The 12885-nt window shown below is 46.8% G+C and overlaps 1 protein-coding gene across 2 annotated transcripts in view; it reads left to right on the top strand.

Moving 5' to 3' along the window:
- Positions 1-12885, top strand: part of SEMA3A (semaphorin 3A) — a 103513-nt gene that overhangs the window by 82335 nt on the left and 8293 nt on the right. For both annotated transcript variants that reach the window (XM_070754933.1, XM_070754932.1), the window contains 6 exons: positions 4417-4559; positions 4931-5045; positions 5166-5235; positions 6382-6526; positions 9422-9641; positions 11709-11800. In XM_070754933.1, the coding sequence (XP_070611034.1) occupies positions 4417-4559; positions 4931-5045; positions 5166-5235; positions 6382-6526; positions 9422-9641; positions 11709-11800 (785 nt within the window). The remainder of the gene's footprint in view (positions 1-4416; positions 4560-4930; positions 5046-5165; positions 5236-6381; positions 6527-9421; positions 9642-11708; positions 11801-12885) is intronic.

Below are 12885 nucleotides of genomic sequence, written 5' to 3'. Positions count from 1 at the left end.
CAGAGAGAGAATCACGCTTCTGGCTCCCTCTTGTGGCCATCTCCAACACTAACTCTTAAAGAAGCCATAGTACTTCAAGTCATACAAGCATTCATTGTGAGCTTTATATATTGCCAAACCCAACCAGTTATGTACATAGTACTAACAAAATGCACTTCCCCCCACCCAACCCCACCCTGGTTTTCAGTCTATTTAGGAGCGGTGCCAGTAGTTCCCATTCCTGATGATCTTCCAGGGTTGAACACCCAGGTAAAGAAGTGAACAGAACTTTCTAAGCATTTTCATTTCCAGTCAAGAAATTGCAGCCTCCCTTCTGCAGCACATAATTCAGGCAAACCATTAGCAAGAGCCATCACGGCCCTTAGACTTGTATGCCGCTTCACAGTGCTTTCGCGCCCCTCTCTGGGTGATTTACAGAGTCAGCAGCCTCTTGCCTCCCCCAACCATCTGGGTCCTCATTTTACCCACCTGGGAAGGAGGGAAGGCTGAGTCCACCTGCAGCCGGTCAGGATCGAACTGCTGGCTGTGGTCAGTGAACCAACCGGCAAGGCTGTGCCCACCCTGGCTCATTTCAAAGATTGCCAAGTTTCCGGCAGAGGCTGGGTTTGCAGGAGCTGGGTGGCCTCCTTCCCTTGCTATTGGTTCAGGTCCTTTTGCTTTTCTTCCGTTCCATATTTTAAATTTTAAGAGCTGTGTCCCAATTGGTGTTTCTGGATTTCAAGTTGTGGATGTCTGTTTTATTGGTCTGTTTTGGGGCATTCGTGTCTTCTCTGTGCCACTATAATTTCGTGCAGGGGTGAAGGGAAAAGAGACGGTCAGAACATTGTTGGCATATACAGAAAATCAGTTGGCATTTGTTGGCATATACAGACCACTCCCGTCTAGGACGGGGCGCCTCTTCCCTATTGTCTGCACACCCTCAATTCTTAGATGACAAATTTATGTGTGTATGTAAGTATGTATGTATGTGTGTGTGTGTGTATGTGTGTGTGTATGTATGTATGGGATTTGAACTATCTAGTGGCACCCACTGAGAAACACTACCTGAACTACCTGGGCATAGAAGTTTATACTAGGACAACTGAATTAGCCAAATCGCATGCAGAATCCAGCGGTCTTTCCCTCCTGAAGATTCAGCTCAAGTTCTTTAAAGTTCTGTGCACAAATTCGGGTTCCTTCTTGTCCTTCCTTGCTGGAAAAGGAAACTGTCTCCTTAAAATTCCACAGGCTGCGCAGCTGAGAAGAAGGACTGTTGTGTAAGGAATCTAATTTACTTGGAGAATTACATATAATTTCACACTTCATTTTTTTCACTTCCTCGTATAATTAGTCATTACAGAGAATCAAAACTATTGTTTTCTCCTTAAGAACAAAGGCCTTGGAAACGGCTAATTATATACTGCAGCTCAACATTTTCGCCTTTCCTTCCTCTTAATGGGCTTTTCTGAATGTGGAGTTTTGCGTTTGTCAATTTTCCAGGGAACAAAAGAAAAGATGCGTACCTTACTTTAAAAGACGTACACAGTCTCCCCTCACTCTAAATTTAGCAAGGGGTTTTAGCTATGGTAATTGTACATTACGCTCACCCCCCTTCACAACTACAACTGTTTGTTCCAAGCAAACAAATGTGGTCTTGGCAATTCTATTTTTGGTGGTTTGCAATTTTTAATTCAGTAGGACTTTTCTCAAGAATAAATCTGAAAATAACTCCTGAATATTGGAATATTTTCCTCAAGAGTCATGCCGTGATACTCTGAACACAAAAGGGGCTAGGACTGTTCCTTGTTGTGGTTGGAGTGAATGTGAAAGTTCTAATATGCTTCAACTTCACATTTCCTGGAAACAATCTTTGATTTCAGTTGGATTTTTCATATTGTACTAGACAGGAATACTGCCGATATAATTTACTTGGGCTTCAGTAAGGCATTTGATAAAATAATCATAACCTACTATTAGATAAAGTAGAGAAATGTGGTTAGAGAGCAACACCAGTGGGACATTCTGCCCCCACCCTTGGCAAGGACCAGGTGGCATCTGCTGACCATCTTCATCATCGTCACCATCATCACCACCCTGCGGCATCAGCCGTGCTGCAGTGCTAAACAATTGTGTCTCACTTTTGTCTTTCCTCCTGTTTTCTTGGCCTTTCTCTCTGTCCCGTCAACGGTTGTTGCAAGACCAGCGTTTCATATGGGCACCGTCTGCCCTGGGGCTGGGAGGACTCCGCAGTGGCCGGTGGCTCCGTCCGCCTTTGATCAGGATCCTCCGTCATGTGGGAATAAATGGGGCTGGTGGGGCTTTTTTAAAAAAAACCACCTTTGTTATTTTTAGCAGACTTCTCCGCAGATGGAAGCCGGGGAGGGCAAAGCGTTTGCCAGCTCTGTGATTCTGGCATGGCCTCATTGTGGGGATTCTTCTTTAATTGTCTTCTCCACAGTCTGGTGTGGTTGGTGGGCAGATGCGTAACTGGCAGGTCAAAGGAGACTTTTTACTCCTGTTGTAACCAACTTTTGTCACTTACACACAGAGAGAGAGAGAGAGCGATTAAAGAGGGAGTGAAACCAAAAGTTCTTGGTAGCCGAGCAGAAGACTCACAATCCCCACAAATAATCTGATTGGCCTGATGAGAGAGAAGTCCAGATAAAAGAAATGTTGTGGATCTTAGCTTTATTTCTCTTTTCTATTTGACTCTGTAATGACTAAAAAGGTTTTCTGTTATTATTTATAATGGATTTCGTTTTTGTGGTTTTATTTGGCTGGCTGTTGCTTTTGTGATCTTCTGAAGGGAGACGCAACAGAAACCATCAAATATTTACCATGTTTCTCGGAGTATAGGACGCACTTTCCCCTCCCCTAAAAGAGGCTGAAAATTTGCCTGCATCTCATAGTCCGAATGTGCCTTTTCCAAAGCTGCTTTTCAGCCCTAGTGAGGTGCTGGCGAGGGAAGTGACTGCGCTTCCCCTGCCTTCGACCATCAGGTGGGCTTCAGCGGCTGTTTTTTCCCCAACCAGGGGATTAAAAAGTGCCCTTGCCTGCTCAAAACCAGCAAACAAGTGGCCTGAAGCTGAGCAGACTAAGGACACTAGCCAGAGGAATACCTCCTGCTGGGCAGAATTCTTTCTCCCTACTTTCCTCCCCAAAACCTAAAGGGCGCCTTATACTCCGAAAAATACGGTAAGACTTTTTCACGATGGAGAATGTTCTTAAAAGTTCCTGAAATGCGCAAAACAATCTTTTCTACAAACCACATGCCAGAACTTGGAGGGAAGGTTGCTTAGAACATTCAACAGCCTGTCAAGATCAAACAGAATAAACCTCAGATGGAAAAACAGGGCCACTAAGCGAGCCAATAAGTTTCTGTAAGTGCAAGAGAAGAGCCAGGTCAGAGCTAAAAATGCAATCCTATGCAGAGGTCCTCGGAAGTCAAGGACTCTTCATTGTTTGCAACGCACATAAGGGATTAAATGCACCTTCTGTAAGGATGGGTTTCATTTCTTTTCTTCTGTTGCACACCAGTTGTCTGTAATTCTCATTATAAAAAGCTTTCAGGAAGCCCTGAAGATGTAACTTGGTTGGGTAAGAAGAACTCTGCAAGGTGAGAGAACATCAAGAATGACATAATTCGTACTTGGAAAAAAACCCATATAAAGCCATGAAAATCATATTATTTATATTCCTACTATAAGAATTGAATCCAATTTATAATAGATTCTTTTTTTAAAAAAACCTCTTGTGTACACAGAGGTTCCCCCCCTTAATTCCTTCCTGCTTAAATCATAGTCAGATTCTTCTCAGACTTAAAGTTGAATTAATGAGATGCGAACTCCTCAAAAAGAATGTTTATTTTCCCACACACTTGAAATCATCTTGCAGTATTTGCTGTCTTCTTAGGGAAATGTAAAATCAATTTTCAGAAGTGAATATGAAGCATCATCGCATGCTCCTGAAAACTCCCCCCATTGCTTCCCAGGTCATTTATATCCATTGTGGTTGAAATAACTTTCAAGGAGAGTTAAACCTGCAGGAAGTTGGGCAGCGTTGGGCTTGAGGGCCGAGTGATGGGCTTTATACTCTGGGAATCAAGCTCCAGAGGCGAAATCTCCAGGTCTTTCATCGGGTCCGTCTTCAGAAGCCGAGCGGTCTCCTCTCAACTCTGAAGTTCATGAAAGGCTACAGCAGAAAATGCCCAAAAACTCGAGGAGTTTTGGAGAAAAGTTATTGTGACCCTCATCGCAAGATTGAACTGCCCCTTGACTGGTGTACTATAGGGTTCCTGCTTGGGCAGGGGGTTGAACTCGATGGCCTTCATGGTCCCTTTCAACTCTAACAATCAATCAATCAATCATTCAATCATTCAATAGTCCCGAGAGATTCCATATAAAAGCAAACTCCTGATACTTTGCGTTTCCTTTGCAGATCCCAGGTTTATCACGGCTCATTTGATCCCTGAAAGTGACAACCCGGAAGATGACAAGATATATTTTTTCTTCCGAGAAAACGCGATAGACGGGGAGCATGCTGGGAAAGCCACACACGCCAGAATAGGACAGATCTGTAAGGTAAAAACCATGCCAGGGGCCTTATAAACAATATAATGTCCCTTTGAAGTCTCGTGGCCATAATAATTACATTTACTTGACTAATATTTATTTGTTCATTCCTTTATTCAGCTCATGTGGTCTTCCAATTGTTGTGTTAATTCTACTCCACTTGGCTTGATGGCAGCAAAGCCGCTGGAGAATTCCTCTTAGGGAAAAACTCCGGTCCGTAACTCGGGCTCCGGTGTTGTGTTTGCCCCGGGGGGTAATTCCTCCATCTCCCACGGGGATATTGCACAAGGCTCAAAGTTGTCGTTTTCGATGTCGAAATCAGGGCTGAGACAATCAGGAGGCTCTTAAAATTCCGGTGTGAAATTTTCTTTATTTGACAGAACGACTTTGGTGGCCACAGAAGTCTTGTCAACAAGTGGACGACCTTCTTGAAAGCCCGGCTGATGTGTTCTGTGCCCGGACCGAATGGCATCGACACCCATTTTGACGAACTCCGTAAGTGTCAGGGCCAGATTTGCGAATGCAACATTTATTCCCTGGTCAGCTGCTGGTCGTGTGTTTCGTTGATGAACTGAGCTGCTCTAAGTTGCTTTTCCTTCCTCCTTCGGTTGACAGAGGACGTGTTCCTGATGAACTCAAAGGATCCCAGAAACCCCATCATCTACGCAGTGTTTACCACCTCCAGGTACGGTGTGTGCTGCTCTGCTTAGCAGGGGGAGCTTTCTTGGGGGGGGGCTATTTTGAGATGCCTTCTTGGCTAGGTGGGGCCTGGAAGGGAGGGGGGCTTTTTCTTCGGCTTTGAACCAGGAGAAATCCAGCGAGTGTGGAACGGCTAAGGAACGGAAGTTTTCCCATGAAGAGCCATAAAGATTCCGGACAGTGCAAAAGGGTTCACGGGCCGTAGACAGATGTTGGAGGCAGTAAAGGGCAGCCAAAAATTTTATTGCCACACTGTGGGTGGGGCTTATTTTGTGGGCGTGGCTTAGTGGTCATGTGACTTGGGTAGGAATGGCTTTCCGGCCATGTGACCAGGTGGGAGTGGCTTGAACGATCAACATTGTTCAAGTGAACTGTTAAGTCCTCGACTTACAACCTTACCAGTGTCTCTCGCTGGGGTGACAATTTGCTTCGCGCTTCCCGCACTCTCCTCCCTGGGTGGCCCCCCCTCCTCAGGCTGCATAGCTGGGCGAATGGGGGCTGCCAGAAGCATAAACACTGCCAGCGCCGCTTCCACCCTCGTCTTCTGCTGGCACTCGGGTGGGAGGTGGCCGCGTGAGGCTGGAGGGCAGCCGGGCAGGAGAGAGGGAAGCTTGTCCGAGGCCAGGAAGGAGGAAAGAGGAAAAAAGCAAGGAGCGCAGACGCAGCAGCAGCAGCAGCAGGGGGGGGAAAGAAGAGCCGAGCCGAGACCAGTAATCCAGGAAGTGGCTGCGCACGCATCTTCATTTCCGCCGGTGGAACTGTGTTCCACCCCATCCTGCCTGCTGTCCACCTCTGGTAGAAATTTCACATGGCCAAGATCTCTCTTGCTTGGGACGTTGGTGGAATATATAGCACGCTGGAAGCAGCACCCGTCTTCTCCTTGGAGCCTTCTGGGGTCGATGGGGGGCGGGGCTTTCCATCACTCAAGGAATCTCAGCATTGAAGCCTCTTTCCCTGGGGGTGGGGGAGGGGAACCAGACCCAAAGCATCAAAGCAGCAGGCGCATAGAAATGAGGGCAGTACTCTCCATCCGTATGGATCTCACAGGGACGGTGGGCCTAAGACCTTCTTCACGGAGAGAACGGAATGGCTCAACGTTCTTTCTTCTTCTTCTGCTTTCCCCCCATGCTAGCAACATCTTCAAGGGCTCAGCGGTCTGCATGTACAGCATGGCCGACGTGAGGAGGGTCTTCCTCGGCCCCTACGCCCACAGAGACGGCCCCAACTACCAGTGGGTGCCCTACCAAGGGAGGGTCCCCTACCCTCGCCCAGGAACCGTAAGTGGGGCCAGGATGGCTTCTCCGTACTGATCTCTCTCTCTCTCTCTTTCTCTTTCTTTCTTTCCTTTCTTTCCCTCCTTCCTTCCTTTCTTCCTTCCTTCTTTCCTTTTTATTAATTAGATTTGTATGCCACCCACTCTCAAGAATCTCAGGGCAGCTTACAGCAAGAATAAAAACAATATAGAATGATTAAATACCACAATTAATAATAATATAAAACCCTTAATATAATCACAACAATCAAACCATCAAACATCCCAATCAAATCATGTCTAGGCTGGAATTAAAACATGTCAGTTCTCACAGCGCCCCCCTGTCCCCCAGGCCTGTCGGCAGAGCCAGGTCTTCAAGGCCTTTCGGAAGGCCGGCAGGGTGGGGGCGGCACAGACCTCGGAGGGTAGTTGATTCCAAAAAGCCGGGGCCACCACAGAGAAGGCTCTCTACCTGCACTGCTTAGTCGATGGGACCTGGAGAAGGCCGACCCTGTGGGCTCTTATTGGTCACTGTGAGGTGTGTGGCAGAAGACGGTCCCGTAGATAGTGTGGCCCTGAGTCGTGTGGGGCTTTATAGGTCATAACCAACACCTTGAATTGTGACCGGAGACTGATTGGCAGCCAGGGCAGCACACGGAGTGTTGGTGTGATGTGGGTTTACCTAGGTACACCCACAACAGCTCGTGTGGCTGTATTCTGGACTAACTGCAGTCTCCGGACCCTCTTCAAGGGGAGCCCCATGTAGAGCTGGGACATTAGGAATAACCTGAAATAAACGGAATGGGGGAATTGCTCCCCTGTTCAAATCATATCCTTTAGGATGTCGCCTGCTTAAAGGCAGGGCGATATCCTTTGGAAGGCCATAACCCTACAAGTTATATATTTTATATAAGAGAAGTTCTTTTGAAAGGTCCGTGGAGGTGTTGCTGCTCTCGCAATCCGATTTCCACCCTTTGCCTTCAGGGCTCCTACGGGCCCAACTTTTCCAGTAAATACTTTTATTTTCCCCCATGGAAAACTGGCCTGAAATTTAAATGAAATAAGTTTGTCCGTGGCTGGGCCTGGACCAGGGTTGCCGTGCACAACTGGTGCATCGGAAGGAGTTGACTGGTTTTAATTTGACTCTGTATAAACAGTTCAAGGCCTCCCACCTTTCGGAGCCGAGCGTGACTCAAGGTTCTTCACGGAGTTATTCAGAAATTGTCCTAGCAACAGCATGGACGTGATTGGATGCTGGTTTTGTTGCTTTTACCCCAGTTGTGGTCTCTCTGCTAAGCCCACAGCAGCTTCACAGACAACCATGTTCCACAGTATTGTTTGCAGGCCCCTGTCCGTCATTGGATGATGGGAACCATTTTGACCAGAGCATCTGGGCACAACGAGTTAAGCTCGGCTGGAGAACCGGTCGGCAGAGTAGATCAGTCAGTCCATAGATGGACCCAGAGCGGTTGTGTCATTTCAGGTAGACACGAGAACCGAGGTCCAGGGGTTTCACTGGAGGGGGAGATGCCCACTTGGAGAAGTCCCACGTTGCTCTCATTATAACTTTTAACACTTCCTCTGCTTGCTTGCAAACTACAAAGCTGGATCATTTAAATTATAAAATCCGATCACTGAACAAATAAAATACTGAACAGCTCTGGAGGAAGGCTTTTCAACCGCCTGGTCCCTACCTTCTACTTCTGAATGGCTTTCCTTGTTCCGTTCATTCCACGCACGTCCCCTGATTAATCATTGCCTAATCAATGCACGCAATCGGTGTTGCTCTCCCTCTGGAGAATTGGGGTGGGCGGTGTGGAATCCCCTTCAGCAAAGAAAGGGGCCACAGGGCCCTGGGAAAGTGGACGCCGCAGTTCTCGTTGCGCAAGTGCTGACATGGGGCGGCCCAGTTCTGCCCGGAAGGGACCCCCCTGCGCCTCTCACCACGACTGGTCTGAAGCTTTGAGGGTCACCAGTGGATGCGAACAGGGCCAATGTTGCTCAAGTAAACATCGGCTATCACAGTACTAACAACACTTAGTGAAGAGCCCTCCCCTCCTCCACACACAACAGAACACCCTTCACGACTAGACTGACCATCCCTAGGCCTAGAAAGATTAAACACGACCTAAGCAGAGCCCATAAAATCATCTGCTACAAGTTCCTTCCTGTCAATGGCTACTTCAGCTTCAACCATAACAATACATGAGCACACAACAGATACAAACTCAAAGTAAACCACTCCAAACTCAACTACAGGAAATACAACTTTAGTAACCGAGTAGTTGATGCCTGAAACTCACTACTAGACTCTGTAGTATCATCACCAAACCCCCCAAACTTCACCCTTACACTGTCCACTATTGACCTCTCCCGATTCCTAAGAGGTCAGTAAGGGCCGTGTATAAGTGCACCAGCGTGCCTTCCGTCCCCTGTCCTAATGTTTCTCTCTTACTAGTATCAGGTATATAAATATTGTATTGGTGGTATATCTTTGTGTGCCACCAATACGTACTTAATAAAATAAATAAATAAACAAATAAATAAATGTAATAAAATATACAGAACTGATTTATCTCTATCTCCCCCTCCTTCTATTTTTCTTTAGAAGACTTAGTTCTAAGACGTAGAATAACTGTATTGTCACTTTGAATGTCCACTGATCAGCATACATTAAAATGAAATTTTGTTTCATACAGCCCTCAATGGGTCACCACTTCAATATACACTACATAAACATGACAACAAAGGAAGGAAGGGAGGGAGGGAGGAAATAAGTAGTGCCACCTGGAGTGATGCTGCCACCACCGGCCATCTCCCGCCAGCCCCAACCATTCCCTTGACCGCCTTCTGATTCCCCGTCCAGGGTCCAAGGTTTCACTCTCCTCTCTGCTCTTCTTCCCTCGGGGTCTCTCGCCAGTGTCCCAGCAAGACCTTTGGGGGCTTCGACTCCACCAAGGACCTCCCTGACGAGGTCATCACCTTTGCCAGAAGCCACCCGGCCATGTACAACCCCGTGTTTCCCATCAACAACCGGCCCATCATGATCAAGACGGATCTGGACTATCAGTTCACACAAATCGTGGTGGATCGGGTGGACGCAGAAGACGGCCAGTACGATGTCATGTTCATCGGCACAGGTAACTATTCACCTGTTTCCTTTGTCAAGCCTGCCAGGAAGCGGAATGCAACACGGCCAAATTTCTGGGAACCAGGGTGGGGTTTTTTGATTGACAGAGGAGCAGGGAGCGAAGCAAATCCCATTTGTCTCCTTCCAGGAAGGGCTGATGTGCCCACATTAAGACCGAAGGCAGGAGTGCTGTGCACACCATTTTTTCTTAATCCCCAAAGAAAGCTGAATCACGAATCCAACAAAGAAATAAATAAGGAACAGGGGCAGTTTTCAATTGGCAGCTGCAGTAGACAAATTGTTCAGAGAATCTTTAGGGTCTTTGTTCAATTTATGAAACAAGCAGCATATTGCTTGTTTAATCTTCTCCTTCCCACAAGAGGAGCAACGCAAACGTGAACCATTTTTATCACTTCTAACGAGCCACATCCTCTCTGAGTTCTTTCTCTCCCAATAATATATATTGGAATCATTGCACAATGTCACAGTATATTTTTATTAGTTATTACAAGCTATGCTTTAAAACTTCGCTTGGCAGGAACTGGTAAATGGCCCATAAATGTTGTTGTTGTTTTAAAAGCATTTAATCAAACATGTTTCCCCACCACCACCACCAATAACGGACTAAATAAACAACATTGAAAGTGTCTGAGATGCTCCGATCCTTTTCTTCGAGGGAGGGGGGTCTTTGACTGATGAATTAATTAAAATAAAAGGGTGCTAAACATGAGAACTTAAGCAAACATTTCAACAAACAAAGCGGGTTTCCCCCCCCCCTGAGAAAACACACGTAATGGCTGTATGACTTTCACACGTCTATTAGCGCAATGTCATTTGAATGGCGATGCGGCTCAGAAAACGGGTACAAATCGCTTGGGTTGTTTTAACTGATTTCGTTTCATGCTCCAGTTCCGCTCAAAGGATTGAATAGAATCAGGTCAATTGGACTTTGCTGCCCAGATCAATTGGTTGGTTGTCCCGCGAGGCCTGCAAACGCCCCTCCGGCCCTGGGAGGTCCCGCGAGGGCCTTTCGAGCCAGGAAAATTGGTGGCCGCTTTCCTCTTCTGGTGGCGGTGGAATGCCACGATCTCATTTGACCCCAGGGCTGGCCGGAAGCGTTGCTCTCTGGAGCTGCTCTGGAGGAAATGGCTTCCCGGAGGTCAACTCCATAAGGAAACCAGGATCTTGCAATAGATGCTGACCACGTGGGCCCACTCTGTGAACCGTGATTTATGATCAACGGCCTGTCCCTTGCCTGTCCGCAGAGAGCTTCTGCACAGGAGACAAACGTCCAGTCACCCTCGGCCCATAAAGAATGTTCTCTTCTGTTCTTCCATTGAATTGGGAGCCCTTGTGCTCTTCGGCATCTAGAATCGAGGGCTAGATTGACAGGCTGAGACGAACTCTTGCGCGAGGATCATGCGCCTTTTAGTGCTTCCACCTGCGCTTGCAACTTTATACGGAAGTAAAGAAAGGTGATTTATCTCCGTCTGCCCGTACGCAGACACTCACGACACGAGATCTGTCTCTTGTACATGAAGCTGTGCACCATAGGCTTTCTGATCTGAAGAGGAAGCACCTACTCGATGGCGTGAAAGTGCTTGGAAAATTACTCAGCTGAAGCAGCCGGTCCTCAAGGCGGATAAAAGTTTCGTTTCAGATGCTCAGGGCTTTTGATATGCAACGGGTGGTGAACTGGACCTCACCAACGCTATGAAAGGATCACCAGGGAGTTTCATGAGAATATGCGTGGACACATTCCAACTTTATGGAGCCTCGGTGGCTCAGTGGTTAGAGTGCAGAACTGCAAGCTCCGTCTGCTTCACGGTGCTTTTACAGCCTTCTCTAGGCGGTTTACAGAGTTGCCCCCAACGATCTGGGTCCCCATTTGACCCCCCTCGGAAGGACGGGAGGCTGAGTCGGCCTGGAGCCAGTTAAGACCAAACTGCCAAACTCAAATCTATGGCTATATTTTCCAAAAGGTGCAAATTCTAATGTGAAAATAAGACTTCTATTAATTTTTTTAAAAAAAGCCGTCACACGTAGACAAAACTGTTTCTTTCTTTCCTTCTTTCAGATATTGGGACCATTTTGAAAGTGGTTTCTATCCCGAAGGAAACCTGGCACGATCTGGAGGAGGTCTTACTGGAAGAGATTGCCGTCTTTCGGGTGAGGGGAGATACCGGGAGATAGAGGGGGGGCTGCTTTGGGGTGCACTATCTCCCCCCCCCTCAATTTGCTGGAATGTAGAAAAAGGCCATCAGATACGACTGTTTGCAATTTACGATTGAAATCATCTGCAGGTTTGAAGGTCTTGCTGCCTATCTGTTCCCTCCCAAAAATAATATACAAAATTGACTCTACAAGCGTTGTCGAGGAAAAGGGGGCAGCGAAAGGCCTATTTTTCAGCTGTTGTAGGATTCCCATGACAGAGCAGTTAAAGAGCCCCAGTTTGGAGAGTGTTGACTACAGAGACCTTCATTTATTTATATAAACTGGTCCAGGGTTCTTGGAAAGATGTGGCAAGAAACGGAGGAGGATGAAGGATATCTGTGCTACAACTTAATCTACTCAGTTAAATGCTTTTTTCAAAAAAATATTAAATCCAATTAGTTTAAATTTAATTTCATCTAAATGATATAGTAATTTAAAAGTACTTTCCTCCTTCCTTCACTGAGCAAAGCTGACTCAAGGGTTATTTTAATGGCCCTTAACATTATACATACAGTTGGAATCAATAATTCGTACGTCAAATTCCTCCTATTTACAATCTATGTGCATTTATAGTTCCTGTGCGTAGTATTCTGAATCATCCTTATCCTTTAACTTTATTGGAGGGGATTTTTACACTGACTTGTTGGCTGACTGACCGACTGCTTTTATTCCCCCTCCTGGCTCTGAGGCCCTCAGCCGCACTACGCCCCTCTGCCCTATTTCTGGAAGGCCAAAAGGGTAGAAGCCAAGTCAGTTCAAGCAGACAGCTCCTCCGCCTCTTTGAGCCGGTTATATTTGTGTATTTATTCGATTTTATTTACTTTTTAATGCCAACCTTCTCCTTAGACTCAGGGCAGCTTAGAACATACTAGCACTTTTTAACAGAGCCAGCATGTTGCCCCCACAATCCGGGTCGTCATTTTACCCACCACGGAAGGCTGAGTCAACCTTGAGCCGGTGATGAGATGGATGTCCAAGTGCTGCCTCTATGTGTGTTGAGGCAGGCAGGGTCCCCTTTTGTTGGGGGTCCAGGGAAAGGG

This window comes from Erythrolamprus reginae, chromosome 6 (assembly GCF_031021105.1).
Source record: "Erythrolamprus reginae isolate rEryReg1 chromosome 6, rEryReg1.hap1, whole genome shotgun sequence".
Taxonomy (NCBI): Eukaryota; Metazoa; Chordata; class Lepidosauria; order Squamata; family Dipsadidae; genus Erythrolamprus; species Erythrolamprus reginae.
This window is presented reverse-complemented; position numbering and strand designations above follow the sequence as displayed.